This window comes from Callospermophilus lateralis, chromosome 7 (assembly GCF_048772815.1).
Source record: "Callospermophilus lateralis isolate mCalLat2 chromosome 7, mCalLat2.hap1, whole genome shotgun sequence".
In the NCBI taxonomy this organism is placed as follows: Eukaryota; Metazoa; Chordata; class Mammalia; order Rodentia; family Sciuridae; genus Callospermophilus; species Callospermophilus lateralis.
In genome coordinates, this window is record NC_135311.1 from 73,136,786 (window position 1) to 73,153,166 (window position 16,381).

Here is a 16,381-nt window from a genome sequence, read left to right on the forward strand (position 1 = left end):
TACAATAGAGGATTGGGCCAGAAGTCTGTAATCAGAGCCACCAGTGTGAAGTGAGTGTCACCATGTCACAAGAGCTCATAGCTTTCAGCTTTCTGCCTATTAAAATTACTAGGCTGAGGACAAGGACCACTCACTACCACATGAGGAAATTCCTTGTGATTCCACCATGTGGCATGATCGCATATTTCAGTGATTTTATGGGCTTAGCTCAGGCAACTTGGATGTATCGAAACTGCATCTGGCAGAAACTGTGATTCTGGGGAAGAACTGGTGATAAGTTCTTTGCTCTGTAGTATTCAGATTCGTTCTGTTTCCCTAATGGAATCTGGACTAATAACAGGAATTGGCTGTTTTGCTAATCTAGTGCTATGGGCTAAATTATAACAAAATTTAGTAGCTTAAAACAATAATTATATTTTCTCCATGATTATGTTGGTTGACTGGGATTAAATGGAAGGTTTGTTTGCTGGTTATTCTTCAAGTCTAGTGATTACAAATGGAAAAACATCTAGAGGCTTGTGTAAATCTCTGAGGGCAGGTATTTAACTTGTGACACTGTGACTGGCTAACCCCAGGGCATCATCCACTTGGATGGCTGCTGCGACAGGTTTTTTCTGTTCAGGAACCCTTCAGAGAGCTGATTCTCTGAGGTTGGTACAGAAGCTGTTCCTTCCCACATAGGGCTGACTCTCTTGGTTACTTGGAAACTTAGATTTACTTTCTGTTTCTAGATTCCTAATCAGAGGTGATGGGTCTACGTGTCTCTACCCAAATCTGATACTTTTTCTTGATTAACGAGACCTACTATGAGACCATGGAGGGTACTTTGTGGTTTTAATGGACCCTACAGAGTCCCTACACAACTGGTGCTGTTGCTAGTTTTTCCTGCAGCAGAGGTAGGGCTGGCTTTGTGGATATGGGGTCCGTGCAGTTGTTCAGAGCTTTGTGCTCAGCAGGGCTTTGAACTTGGTTTCATTGTTTTTGTCATTGCTTGAAATTTTGCTGTTGTTTTGAAATTCTCAATAATTTTTAAACAGAGCCTCTTGTTTCCATTTCGTACTGGGAAACATAAGTTATTTACCTGTCCTGACTATAAGAATAACAATCATTTGGTTATCTAATTCTAACTAATTAACAACTAGTTACTTATAGAGATCTGGCAATAGAACTAATTCAGAGCTAGAACTTGGTGAGAATAGCCCAATATAGGGATCTGCCTGTGCCTAGTTACTGTACTGTAGCATCACAAAGGGAAATAACCATGCCAATAAGCTTTGCCTTCAGAGGTATGGGATGGCTGGGTGGGAAGGATACTGAGAAAGTCTGATACAGTAGTATCACTATTGCTAACCCAGAATCTCAGGCCTTCATTCCCCTCTTTGTAAAATTCCAAAGTGTAACAGGCCTTTTCTATGTTCTCCACATTGACCTATATCTCTCTACCTATTAGCAGTAGTTGAACAGGTGCTAACCTGCAAGAAGGAGTAAGACTACAATATTTGTTCTTCCTCAACAACACAATTCTTGTTATGGTTTGGATGTGAGGTCCCCAAAACATTCACAAGTGAGAGAATGCAAGAAGGTTCAGAGGAGAAATAATTGGGTTGTGAGAGTCTTAACAAATTAGTGAATTAATCCCCCGATAGGATTATCTGAGTGGAAACTGAAATGGTAGGGTGAAGCTGGAGGTGGTGGGAATTGGGGGGTATGGCTTTGGGGTATATATTTGTATCTGGCAAGTGGAGACCTCTCTCTCTACTTCCTGACCCACGTGAGTCACTTCCCTCTGCCGCACACTCCACCATGATGTTCTGCCTCATTTTGAGGCCCAGAGAATGGAGCCTGCTGTCATAGACTGAGACCTCTGAAACCATGAACCCTTAGTAAAGGTTTCTTCCCCTACAGTTGTTTTTGGGACCTTGTGACTCTGAGTTATGAATGAAATTGTTTTTTACATATTTTAGGTTTTTTCTCTGAAAACAGTGAATACACAGTAGCTTCAATAATTCCTATGATGAAAGAAACAGCACATGGGTAGGTATGGCTTTTTAAGGAAAAAGACGCCTATGTTTATATTGAACTGAAATCAGAAAAAAACTATTGTTTGACAGGTTGTATCTGATTTTTTTAACTGCTACCTTCCATAATTCAAGAATTGCAACAAATATGATTATTGATATTTCAGTGCTATAGTGGAGCTTTTAGGTATAATGCCATCAATTTATACGAATGGCACCAAAACCAGTGAATTTCCACAAATATCATTTATTTGATTTTTTGTAATTTTTAAAAAACTACTTAAGTTGACAATTTAAACTTTGTCATGAAATTTGAAAATATTATTTCTGAACATTTTGCATCAGAAAAATAATACACAGCTGGGGCATCAATAAGAAAAAGGTCTTTATTTATCACTACATATGAAAAATCAAATGAGTAAATAAAACTATTAACTTTAGTATTGGCAGTTTTTCACAAATTCATGCATGTTTATATTTAATCATAGTATTCTTTTTAGACCACTTAAACTTATCTTTTATAAGTATAAATTCATACAGCCTGAATTTAGAATTTCAGAAATATCCTTTACTTATATGTTTTTGTTTTTTTAAAACTCTGTTGTAGGTCTTCTTGAAGAGTTTCTCTTCTTTAAGATACAAATAGTGGTACTTAAAATAATACTAACAACCACAACACACCCCACCACTGATAGCACCACTGTAGAAATATTTACTCCAGAATTATAATTAGGATGACTTTCACCAGGATTAGGATTTGGTTGGCCTTCATCAGGAACAGGATCTACTTGAGGGATAAACAAAGCCACTTGTGCAATATTGGATACTTTTGATGTCAAATTGCTTTTGTCTACACTTTGAATGGCAATGAATATGTGGGTTATGTTTTCTTCTGAGATGTTTCCTGGTTTAAATGCAAAGGTTTCCTTAGTGTTCGCCTCTTTTGGTGATAGGTCGGTAGTGTTCACTTGAAGTGCATCATCAAAATTGTCTCTTAGATCAATGATACTTCCACTTATTCTTATGATATACTCTCGGACTAAGAAAAGAGTTACAGGCAGTTTAGTAACTGTAGCATAGATACCATATAAATTCCTTTCCATTTACTCTCAAAAATGTTGTTTACTTATGCATAGTATATACTCACAAAAAAGTTATTGCTTTTTAAAGAAACCTGAATTCTGACTTTTAAGCTCTGCCAAATGCTACTATCTTTGCATGAGAAGTAAAACCATGTTAAAATATCTCCTGTTTGATTGATTAAAAACTATCAGATTATAAAATTAAAAGTTCAGTGAGCTGTCAGTCAAAAACTGTTCTTCCCTAACCTGCCCATACACCCTTGCTTTTGCAATGGGCACCTTTAACTTAAGTTGAAAGCACATGATACTTTATGCTTACCTGTTCCGACATCAAAATTATCTCCTGGTGCTGTCCATGTTAGGTTGATCTGATCCCCCTCAGGTGTGGCATCAAGGTCTGTGATTTGACTTGGAGGGAACAGGTCAGGCAAGGGAGAATTTGTAGTGCCTGGAACATTTGATACCACAAATGCACCTCCAGATGCTGTTCTGCTGAAATTCTCCAATATTGTCTGAGTATCCTCAGTAGTTTCGGGTCTTGGTGGGTTCACTTCAATTACCTCTGCATTAAAAATTCACTAGTTCAAAGTTAGCAAACAAATCACCTTCTTCATCCCACTGGTTTTTCCCCACTTCATATGTATGGTCAAATTTTTACTAAGTCTTCTGACAATCATAAGCACCAATTGCTGGGATAATTCACGTTTTAGTATCCTTTAGGATAAAAAAATTGTTCTAAAATGAGGACTACACTAAACAAGAATAAAGCTATATAATAATTCAATAATTCAATATATGCCTTTAAAAAAGTGTTGCTTTATTTCTCAAATTATCTTCAGGCTGGAATATACCTGGGGAAAAGCCAGTTTCCTTCCAACCACTCCACGCTGCAAGTGCTAAGGAATAATATTTATGATGGTATTCTAATTGCTAAGAAAAAGCCCCTAAAAGTCACAATAGAAGTAACTATGCAGAGCAAAGTTAGCAAAGAATTCATTCTTCATGGTTATCATCACCTTGTTGTACACATTTTTTCTTTTGATTTAATGAAAACATTAATGACAAAAGGACAGTTAGTTAAATAACACTCTGAATACACGTTGTGTTAAAATTCATAGGAAGGATTGTTTTTACCGAAATAGACTTGTAGACCAATGGTAGAGAATAGAGGACACAGAGAAACCTACATAAATACAATTATCTCATATTAGACAAAGGTGCCAAAAACATACATTGGAGAAAAGATAGCCTCTTCAACAAATGGTGCTAGGAAAACTGGAAATCCTTATGCAGCCAAATGAAATTAAGCCCAATCTCTCACCATGCACAAAACTCAACTCAAAGTGAATCAAGGACCTAGGAATAAAACCAGAGACCCTGTGCCTAACAGAAGAAAAAGTAAGCCCAAATCTCCATCATATTGGATTTGGTCCCAACTTCCTTAGTAAGACTCCTGTAGTGCAAAAAATAAAATCAAGGATCAATAAGTGGGATGGATTCAAACTTAAAAGCTTCTTTTTAGCAAAAGAAACAATCAGTGAGGTGAATAGACAGCCTACATTTGGGGAGCAAATTTTTACCACACACACATCAGATAGATCAGATAGATTATATAATCTCTAGGATATATAAAGAACTCAAAAATATTAACACCAAAACAAAACAAAACAAAAACCCCAAACAGTAAATGGTCCAAAGAACTGAACAGACACTTTTCAGAAGATGATATAGAATCAATCAACAAATATATGAAAAAATGTTCAACATCTCTAGCAATTAGAGAAATGAAAATCAAAACTACCCTAAGATTTCATCTCACTCCAGTCAGAATGGCAGCTATTAAGAATACAAACAACAATATATGTTGTCAAGGATGTGGGGAAAAAGGCACACTCACACATTGCCAGTGGGACTGAAAATTGGTGTAGCCAATATGAAAAGCAGTATGGAGATTCCTTGGAAAACTTAGAATGGAACCACCATTTGACACAGCAATCCCACTCCTTGGTCTGAACCCCCAAACAGCATACTACAGTGAAGCAGCCACATCAATGTTTAAAGCAGCACAATTGACAATAGCTAAATTGTGGAACCAATCTATATGCCCTTCAGTAGATGAATGGATAAAGAAAATGTGGTATATATACACAATGGAATATTACTCCACATTAAAAGAGAATAAAATCATGGCATTTGCAGGTAAATGATGGAATTGGAGAATATTATGTTAAGTGAAGTAAGCAGAGATCTAAATATTTTCTCTGATATGTAGATGCTGATCCATAATGGGGATGGATGGGGGAGCATGGGAAGTATGGAGGAACTCTAGATAGGGCAAAGGGGAGGGAGAGGGAGTTTTGCGGGTAGGAAAGATGGTGGAATGAGATGGACATCATTATCCTAAGTACCCGTATGAAGACACGAATGGTGTGACTCTACATTGTATACAACAAGAGACATAAAAATTTGTGCTTTATATATGTACTATAAATTGAAACCATTTTGCTGGACCTCCATAACCATCTTTATTTGTGGCAACTACCAGTTTAGAACATCAGATAACCAGGTGGTATTTTGTTTATATTGGGATCTGCTAACATTGTCCTTCCCCTCAAAGGTGAGGTATTGGAACCCTACAGGGGCACTACATGCTTATAGGGTAAACATGGGAATGCCTCAGATCCACAGAGCTGGAAAGGAAGATACCCAAGCAACATGGAAAGACAAGGGAAAAAAGTGCCCCAAACAAATCAAGATACCACATTATTAAAATCCATGGCCAGAACAACAGATGAAATTATAGCATAGGAGTTCAGGCTGCACATAATTAAAATGTTCTGTGAATTAAAGGATGATATAAGATAGCAAGTATGAGAAGCAAAAGATCATTTTGACAAAGAGTTACATAAAAAAATTCAGGAAGCAAAAGTTTACTTCAATAGGGAGATAGATGTTCTAAAGAAAAACCAAACAGAAATCCTTGAAATGAAAGAAACTATAAACCAAATTAAAAGCTCAATTGAAAGCATCACCAACACATTAGACCCCTTGGAAGACAGGACCCCAGACAATGAAGACAAACTATATAATACTGAAAAATAATGTAGACTGCACAATGAAAATGGTAAGAAATCATGAGCAGAACATTCAAGAAATATGGGATAGCATAAAAAGACCAAATTTAAGAATTATTGGGATAGAGGAAGGCATAGAGTTCCAAACCAAAGGAATGAACAATCTAGTCAATGAAGTACTATCAGAAAATTTCCCAAACATGAAAAATAAATTGGAAAATCAAATTCAAGAGACTTACAAGACACCAAATATACAAAATCACAACCGATGCACACCAAGACACATTATAATGAAAATGCCTAAGATAGGAGTAAAGAGAGAAACTTAAAGTCATGAGAGAAAGGAATCAGATTACATACAGGGGAAAACCAATCAGGTTGTGTGCAGATTTTCCAACCTGGACCCTAAAAGCTAAAAGATTCTGGAACAACATAGATCAAGTTCTGAAAGAAAATGGATGCCAACCAAGAATCTTGTAACCAGCAAAATTAAGCTTTAGATTTGACAATGAAATAAAAACCTTCCCTGATAAACAAAAGTTAAAAGAATTTACAACTAGACATCCTAAAGGCTATCTATTTACACTAAGCCCCAGGCCAACATCATTCTAAATGCAGAAAAATGAAGGCACTCCTTGTAAAAACTGGAACAAGACAGGGATGCCCTCTTTCACCAATTCTATTTAACATAGTTCTTGAAACACTGGCCAGAGCAATGAGACAGATGAAAGAAATTAAAGGGATATGTATAGGGAAAGAACTTAAATTAGCACTATTTGCTGATGATATAATTCTATACCTAGAAGTCCCCAAAAGCTCCACCAGAAAACTTCAAGAACTAGTAAATGAATTCAGCAAAATAGCAGAATACAAAATCAACACCCATAAATCAAAGGCATTTCTGTGTATCAGTGACAAATCCTCTGAGAGGGAAATGAGGAAAACTACCTCATTTACAACAGCCGCAAAAAAAAAAAAAAAAAAAAACCCGAAAACTTGGGAATCAACTTAACAAAAGAGGTGAAAGATCAATACAATGAAAACTACAGAACCCTAAGGAACTAAATCAAAGAATACCTTAGAAGATGGAAAGATCTACCTTGCTCTTGTATAGGCAGGATTAATATTATCAAAATGACCATACTTCCAAAAGCACTATACAAATTTAATGCACTTCCAATCAAAATCCCAATGGTATTCCTCATAGAAATAGAAGAAGCAATCATGAAATTCATCTGGAAAAATAAGAGACCCTGAATAGCTAAAGCAATCCTTAGCAGGAAGAGTGAAGCAGGTGGCATCATTGTACCAGACCTTAAACTCTACTACAGAGCAATAGTGACTAAAACAGCATGGTATTGGCACCAAAACAGACTGGTAGACCAATGGTACAGAATAGAGGACACAGAGACTAACCCACAAAAATCACAATTAACTTATATTAGACAAAGGCACCAAAAAACATGCATTGGAGAAAAGATAGTCTTTTCAACAAATTGAACTGGGAAAACTGGAAATCCATATGCATAAAAATGAAATTACACTGCTATCTCTCACCATATTCAAAACTCAACTCAAAGTGAATCAAGGACCTAGGAATACAACCAGAGATCCTGCGTCTAATAGGAGAAAAAGTAGGCCCTAATCTCTATCGTGTGTGAATTGGTCCCAACTTCCTTAATAAGATTCCTATAGCATAAGAATTAAAACCAAGAATCAATAAATAGGATGGATTCAAACTAAAAAGTTTCTAGTCAGCAAAATAAACAATCTGTGAGGTGAACAGAGAGCCTACATCTTAGGAGCAAATTTTTACCCCTCACACATCAGATAGAGCACTAATCTCTATGGTATATAAAGAACTTTAAAAGTTAAACACCAAGAAACAAATAACCCAATCAGTAAATGGGCCAAGGACATGAACAGACACTTCTCAGAAGAGGGTATACAATCAATCAAAAAATATATGAGAAAATGTTCATCATCTCTAACAATTAGAGAAATACAAATCAAAACCACTTTAAGATATCAGCTCACTCTTGTCAGAATGGCAGCTATTGTGAAGACAAACAACAATAAGTGTTGGCGAGGATGTGGGGAAAAAGGCACACTCATACATTGCTTGTGGGACTGCAAATTGGTGCAGCCAATATGGAAAGCAGTATGGAGATTCCTTGGAAAACTAGGAATGGAACCATCATTTGACCCAGCTATCCCTCTCCTTGGTCTATACTCAAAGGATTTAAAAACAGCATACTACAGGGACACAGCCACATCAATGCTTATAGCAGCACAATTCATAATAGCTAAACTGTGGAACCAACCTAGATGCCCTTCAATAGATGAATGGATAGAAAAAAATGTGGCATATATACACAATGGAAATTACTCAGCAATAAAGGAGAAAAAATCATGGCACTTGCAGGTCAATAGATGACACTGGATAAGATAATGCTAAGTGAAGTTAGCCAATCCTAAAAAGAACAAATGCCAAATGTTTTCTCTTATATAAGGAGGCTGATTCATAGTGGGGTAGGGAGGGGGAGCATGGGAGGAATAGATAAACTCTAGATAGGGCAGAGGGCTGGGAGGGGAAGGGAGGGGTCCGGGGTTATCAAGGATGGTGAAATGTGATGGACATCATTATTCAAAGTTCATGTATGAAAACATGAATTATTGTGAACATAAATTATATACAATCAGAGATATGAAAAATTGTGCTGTATATGTATAATAAGAATAGTAATGCATTCCACTATCATGGGAGCAAACACTGATTTTCATTTTGATGTGAGCTACTGATGTGTGTACAACTTCTGGCTGTACTGTAGGAATACTTCAATTCACTGGGAACATGCTTTCTTGCTAGTATTTTAGTAGTAGAAATCTGACAGTGAACCTTCTGAGAAACATTATGCTTGGTGTATTCTGTTGCTTTATGTCTCATTTTAAATTGAGCATTAAAGGAATGCATTATTGTATTTGTAACTTTGCCAATATATCTATCTGGAGACCTGTTGTCATTTCTGCTTTCAGTGAAAATTTTGTTCCAGGAAAGGCAGGATTGCAATTTTTTTCCTAACAGAAGGTATTGCTATAGTGTATTCTTGGTTATCAAAAATACTCATGTAGCTTTGGGATTTTAAACTGGTGGATACTCATGATACACAGAAAAGCCTGATGCACACTATGATTTCAACCACACAAAATGAGATGTTGTATATGGACATGCAGTTTCTTAAAGGACCTGTTCAACTAAGCTACATGTGAATCCATTACTTTGTTCTTTGCTTGTGTTTTTCTGTTTCCTATAATGTGCATATTAACTTTTAAAATATAAAGGCAGTTTAAAAGCTAACAAATCAGAAAACACCATTACAAATGAATGTTTATTTTTAATAGCACATGTAATCTGAAGGATAAATTCTGCTTATACTTAGGCTCATAACATTGATTTGTTTTCATGTCCTGAACTAAAAATTTGGCATATTTTTGTTGATATCATGAAGGTTTCCCAAACTGACATAATGCTAGCTAACAGTTTTTAAGTGTTTACTAGGTGCCAGGCATTATTCTAAAGCCTAGATTAATTTGGAGACAATTAGCTAAGAACTTTATTCCAGAAGTGGGAAAAGCTATATTTTGAGTTATAAGATGTTTGAAGCCTCAATTATACCAAACCCCAAATATTATTCTATCTATGCATGAATTTGGACACCATGAGCTACTCACCATCTACCACCCAGCCTGGTATATATGCAGCTCTATTCAGTGGGTACCGCAAGCTTCGTCTGGCAGAGTCTGTTCCTCCGTGAGCCCGCACTTTTAAGTTATATCTGCCATTTTCTGAATAAGATGTAAAGTACCTGGAGTAGACCCCATCATCTTTGAAAGAATCAGCACCTTATCATAGAAATGAAGAAATAAATGATTGTAAATACAAAGAGAAATTCATGCATTTTCTAAAACAAGAAGCTTTGGCCTCTATAACATGTCCTCTAGACCAGGGTTCATATTTAGGGTTTGACCTTCTGGAGAATATTTCCATTATGCTCTGTCAGATCAAAATATTGTTGAATTGAGACTCAAGTTATTTTTGTACCTTTATATCTTTATACCACATATACACACATTTATACTTGTGTATGTATAATAAATACATAAATATCTCATATTTTTTGTCCTTTATCAATTTAAATATATTTTACGGTACTACTCTTACCATTTCTCTGCCATTTGCTTTGTTTTCACCTTAATTTATCTAGTCATATTAATTTATCTACTCATATGTCATCCTTGTATTTAAATAAAAAAATTTCCACAATAGGAAAAAAAGTGACTGTGTAGGATCTATATCTCACTCAAGCCAACAACTCTTCCTTTTTCTTTTCTCTGGTCTTTGCTGATCCATTAATTTTCTGTTCTGACATAGAAAAATCCCATCTGCTATTGGAATAAAAATTGGAGGATTTCAGGAACACTATATCATAAGTATACTTCTTGATAACACTAGCATTGGTGTCACCTGTTATATTGCAAAACACATATCTTGTGGGGTATAAATTCTAAATCAGAGGGTACTAAGTGAGGTCCTTGAACCACCACTATCTGTATCTCTATAAGTATAGGGATTTTCAGAGACATGTAAATTTCTCATACTACCTAGGGAAGGGCCTTGGCATTCCATATTTTAATCAAACTCTCCAGATGATTCCCTGTATGCTAAAGTTTGAGAATGCCTACACTAAGACATTGTTAATCACCAATGTCTTCTTAAGTGAAGGCATTTCAAACTAGATACTTCCCAATTAGCTAAATATTCATCTGATAAAATGCTAAGAAATCAAACAAGATACAGATAGGTTTTATATAGTGCAGATAGTTCTGTGGAAAGGGAAAGAAAAAGCAAAGGACAGTGGTGCCTGAAGAAGGAATTGAGTTGCACATAAGAATAATTAGCCAACTCTAGTTGAAGACAGTATTATCAAAAAAGTGAATAAATTACATTGTGGAAGGTACTGATTCAAATCTGTAATAATTCAGATGTGAATCAAATTGCTTCTTTCCTTGCTCACTGATCTCTCCCCAGAAGCCAGCACAGTTCCTTCTTTCCTACTTGTAACACCTGGTATCTGATGCCCCAGTGAGGAGCCCTCCTTTCTTCAGGTAGCTCCTGCTGCCCCTGAGCCTCAGCTCTCAAAACTCTGTCATTTTTTTTTCAGTTGTTGGCAGTTACTCTTGCTTCTCTCCCTTTTCCTACCAGGGGCCCATGTAGTACCACTAGATCTCATCTGACTGCTTGTGCTTAACTGTCTCTGAGCAGACTTTCTTGGTGATGTTCCCCTATGAAACACTGGCCCGGCATTGCTGATGCTGTCCTCAACTGTCTGAATGAGATCTACTTAAATGGTGATGGCCAATAATAATAACAACAAATAACATTTATTGTCAACATTGATTACAGGTTTTATCTGATAGAATTCCCTGCAGGTTCTGCTATTTCTCCATCCCTTGGGTATCTATCTGACTGCCCCATTTTGACACAGGACCCTTACCATATCCTGAGTTTTAAAAATATAGGCTTATTCATAAAATCAGTGAATTACCTGCACCATTGTCCAAAAGTTCCAAAACTTGTGTTTTTCCACTCTTTGATTCAATGATTGCAGTCACTCTGGCTCCAAGAATGGGGAGATACCCTTGGAGAACTTGTGCATAGACGATCATGGGGCTGGGGAAGCTGTTTGTGTCTTTGTTCATTTTAGCATTCACTGTGATTGGAGGCACAGAAGAATTTGCTGCCCGAGAGGTTACTGTCATACTTAGTATTTCTGTGTTTGCTTTGGCCTGAAGACTGTAAGTCCAAGTGCCCACCTAAAATTTCCAGTGGAAAGATAGTAAGTTTCCAGAGTTAAATCATATTCTGGTTTAAAATATTATTCAAATCTACAATAAATCTTAGAAGTATGAAGTAGGATAAACAGGGTTTTGATGGCTTGAGGTTTTAAAATGGTGTGAGTTGGGGTTCAGGCAGGTACTCTGATTATTGTCATGTATGGTGTCTGTATTTTGTGACATCTCATCTGGAAAAAGTAATTACTGGACAGTCTGCCTGTGGTCTTATTCATTGACCTCAGCAGCAATCTGCACACTAACTGCACATAGTCTTCCCATAGTTTTTCCTGAGGGTTCTTGTTAGACTTTCTCCTGGTTATTTATTTCATTTTTCTGCTATCTACTACAGTCTTTAGGGTCACAAAGACAAGGAGAGTGCATCACAAAATAATTTTGTAGATGATATGATCATCAATACTCACACTTATGACATTAAACAATTTATTTTCAGCTTTCAAAAATTCAGAGGAAGTCTAAAAACTGATCACTTACCTGTGCAGTTCCTGGAATGCTGAGATAAGCCATTTTGGAAACAGTGTCCTGTGTGAAAGCTTCTGTCAGTTTCCCACTGGGATTCCAGAGAGAAATACTGGGAGGCTGTTTTTCCCATGTGACAAGAAAGAATGTTTCCTTTCCCACAGTGCTATCGATTATTACAGTGTCATTCATCCAGAGATCATTGTTCAGGGTTAATCCCTTACTTTCGAGCTGTTTAGATATATTTTAAAAATCAATGATTGTAGAATAGAATAATTTTATTCTTTTTCTTTTAAAGATCAGTCTCAATTTCTCATCTAAATACAATCTTATATATGGCCACCTTACTCTTGGGATCTTTCTGAAACTCATTGATATGTAGCAGTTGTTAGCTAGAATGTGTGGAAATAGAGGATCTGAGAGAAAAACAGGATATAAAAGAGCTATAGATCAGGAGAATGAATTTACAGTTGGGGACAAGAAGTGATTATTTTTTTCCCAGACCCATACTAGTCTTTACTATTAAAGGGTACTATAGACAGCGAAGGACTATTGGGGGTGTGTATGTGTGTGTGTTTGTGTGCGTGCATGTTTGATTACCCTTAGTTTACCCATTTTCATGATGATCCAAGAAATGATGTTTATGGGTCATTTGAGCATTTGACAGAGAGTGAGAGCTTTACCAATAAGGACCATAAATCATTGGGAAAACGCTCTCATGGATATTTTCCTGGTCTGAAATCTTGAAATAGTTTTTCATACAGGATAGAGAGTGAAGCTCTGGACAGCAAACACAAAGGGGAAACTGATGTGTACAGGATGGAATCTTGAGACAAGACCAAGTAAAATGTAGGACCATCTAAAGGAGGAACTTTTAAGAAGCTATTCAAGTCTTTGTGGGTAGCACATAGTCTAGGAGAGCCCTCTTTTGCTTAATTACTATTTTTTAAAGTGACAAAAATTGTATAAGTTTATCATGTGCAACATGATGTTTTGAAAAGTGTACACATTATGGAAGGGCTAAATCAAGCTAATTTACATGAGCATTACCTCACATCCTTGTCATTTTGTGTGTGTGTGTGTGTGTGTGTGTGTGTGTGAAGGGACTGAAGTCCTCTCATTGAGGACGTCATTCATGTTATTAAGTATCATCATCATGTTTGTATGATAGATCTTTTGAACTCATTTCTATTTAACCGAAATGTTGTATCCTTGTCTAACATCTCTCCAATTCCTACATTCTACCAGTTGTTTGCTTCTCTGAGTTCAACTATTTAAGATCATGCAACTGATGTGATTCTGCAATCTGTATACGGGGTAAAAATGGGAGTTCATATCCCACTTGAATCAAAGTGTGAAATATGATATATCAAGAACTATGTAATGTTTTGAACAACCAACAATAAAAATTAATTAAAAAAAAGAATAAATAAATGGATGGACTCAAACTAAAAAGCTTCTTCTCAGCAAAAGAAACAATCAGTGAGGGGAATAGAGAGCCTACAGAATGTGAGCAAATTTTTACCCCTCACACAGCAGATAGAGCATTAATCTCTGGGATACATAAAGAACTCAAAAATCGTAACACCAAAAATAAATAAATAAATAGTTCAATTGATAAATGGGCCAAGATACTGAACAGACACTTCTCAGAAGATGATATACAGCCAATCAACAAATACATGAAAAAGTGTTCAACATCTCTAGCAATTAGAGAAATACAAATCAAAACTACTCTAAGATATCATCTCACTCCAGTCAGAATGGCAGCTAATAAGAATACAAACAACAATAAGTGTTGGTGAGGATGTGGGGAAAAGGCATGCTCATACAGTGCTGGTGGAACTGAAAATTGGTGCAGCCAATATGCAAAGCAGTATGGAGATTCCTTGGAAAACATGGAATGAAACCACCATTTGACCCAGCTATCCCACTCCTTGGTCTATACCCAAAGGACTTAAAAACAGCATACTACAGGGACACAGCCACATCAATGTTTATAGCAGCACAATTCACAATAGCTAAACTGTGGGACCAACCTAGATGCCCTTCAGTAGATGAATGGATGAAGAAAATATGATATATGTACCCAATGGAATACTACTCAGCATTAAAAGAGAATAAAATCATGGCATTTGCAGGTAAATAGATGGAGTTGGAGAACATAATGCTAAGTGAAGTCAGCCAATCCCAAAAAAACAAATGCCGAATGTTTTCTCTGATATAAGGATGTTGATTCATGATGGGGTTAGGGGGAGCATGGGAGGAATAGACGAACTCTAGATAGGGCAGAAGGGTGGGAAGGGAAGGGAGGGGGCAGGGGTAGGAAAGGCGGTGGATGCTGTGGTCATCACTACCCTAAGTACATGTATGAAGACACGAATGGTGTGACTATTTTGTATACAGCCAGAGATATGAAAAATTGTGCTCTAGGTGTGTAATGTGAACTGTGATGCATTCTGCTGTCATCTATAACAAATTAGAATAAATAAAAATTTTAAAAAAAGAAAAAAAGATCATGCACTTTTGTCTTTCTGGGCCTGGCTCATTTCAGATAACATAAAGTCTCAGAAGGTCCAACTTGATCCACTCACTACATGCTTCCTAAGTAGAGCCTTTTCAGAACAATAAGAAATCTCATCTCTACTTCAACTTAATCCACAACAAAACACACCCTCATGCTGATAAAAGTGACTGGATTCTACTTGAAGCATCATTGTTATAAAAATCTTTATCTCCTGTTAAGTGAATATGTCTTTGATTTAAGAAAGTATTATTATGCTGTAAAATTTCCAAACCAAAATGTATATATTCTAAGCCACAGGCTACAGCATCTGTGCTCTACTTATTGTTGGAAAATAGGTCTGTCTAGGTGATCAATGTAAGTTTTAATGTAGAGAGTAACTTGATGAATAGAAAAACTGAACACGGAAGTCTTGACATAAGGAGGTATGACATAGACTTTTGGAAAGAAGAGAATTTTTTTAAGATTTTGATGGAAATAGCCTATGTTGACATCATAGATGGGATCTGAATTAAAGAACAAATGCTTAATCAAAATTCTTGAATCTAAGTAACAAAAAATGATGGTGCTATTGTAACATAGAAATGAGAAAAAGAGTTGAGTTCAGAAGAGAGGTGAGAAAAAAACTTTTTAGTTTAAGTAAGTCCCATTTGTTGATTCTTGTTTTTAACTCTTGTGCTATGGGTGTCCTATTAAGGAATTTGGAGCCCGACCCCACAATATGTAGATCAGAGCCAACTTTTTCTTCTATCAGACGCAGTGTCTCTGATTTGATATCAAGCTCCTTGATCCATTTTGAGTTTTTTCTCAGCAAGAGAAACAATAAGAGAGGTAAATAGGGAGCCTACATCATGGGAACAAATTTTTACTCCTCACACTTCAGATAGAGCCCTAATATCCAGAGTATACAAAGAACTCAAAAAATTAGACAATAAGATAACAAATAACCCAATCAACAAATGGGCCAAGGACCTGAACAGACACTTCTCAGAGGAGGACATACAATCAATCAACAAGTACATGAAAAAATGCTCACCATCTCTAGCAGTCAGAGAAATGCAAATCAAAACCACCCTAAGATACCATCTCACTCCAAACAACAACAAGTGCTGGCGAGGATGTGGGGAAAAGGGTACACTTGTACATTGCTGGTAGGACTGCAAATTGGTGCGGCCAATTTGGAAAGCAGTATGGAGATTTCTTGGAAAGCTGGGAATGGAACCACCATTTGACCCAGCTATTGCCCTTCTCGGACTATTCCCTGAAGACCTTAAAAGAGCATACTATAGGGATACTGCTACATCGATGTTC

The 16,381-nt window shown here is 36.5% G+C and overlaps 1 protein-coding gene across 1 annotated transcript in view; it reads right to left on the reverse strand.

The window, feature by feature from the left end:
• Positions 1–296: 296 nt before the first annotated feature.
• LOC143404428 (calcium-activated chloride channel regulator 4-like) overlaps positions 297–16,381 on the reverse strand; it is a 36,188-nt gene continuing 20,103 nt past the window's right edge. The window contains exons 10-15 of the mRNA XM_076862568.1: positions 12,562–12,777; positions 11,781–12,048; positions 9,907–10,077; positions 3,420–3,662; positions 2,764–3,057; positions 297–373 (exon numbers count right to left, since the gene is read on the reverse strand). Of these exons, the coding sequence (XP_076718683.1) occupies positions 297–373; positions 2,764–3,057; positions 3,420–3,662; positions 9,907–10,077; positions 11,781–12,048; positions 12,562–12,777 (1,269 nt within the window). The remainder of the gene's footprint in view (positions 374–2,763; positions 3,058–3,419; positions 3,663–9,906; positions 10,078–11,780; positions 12,049–12,561; positions 12,778–16,381) is intronic.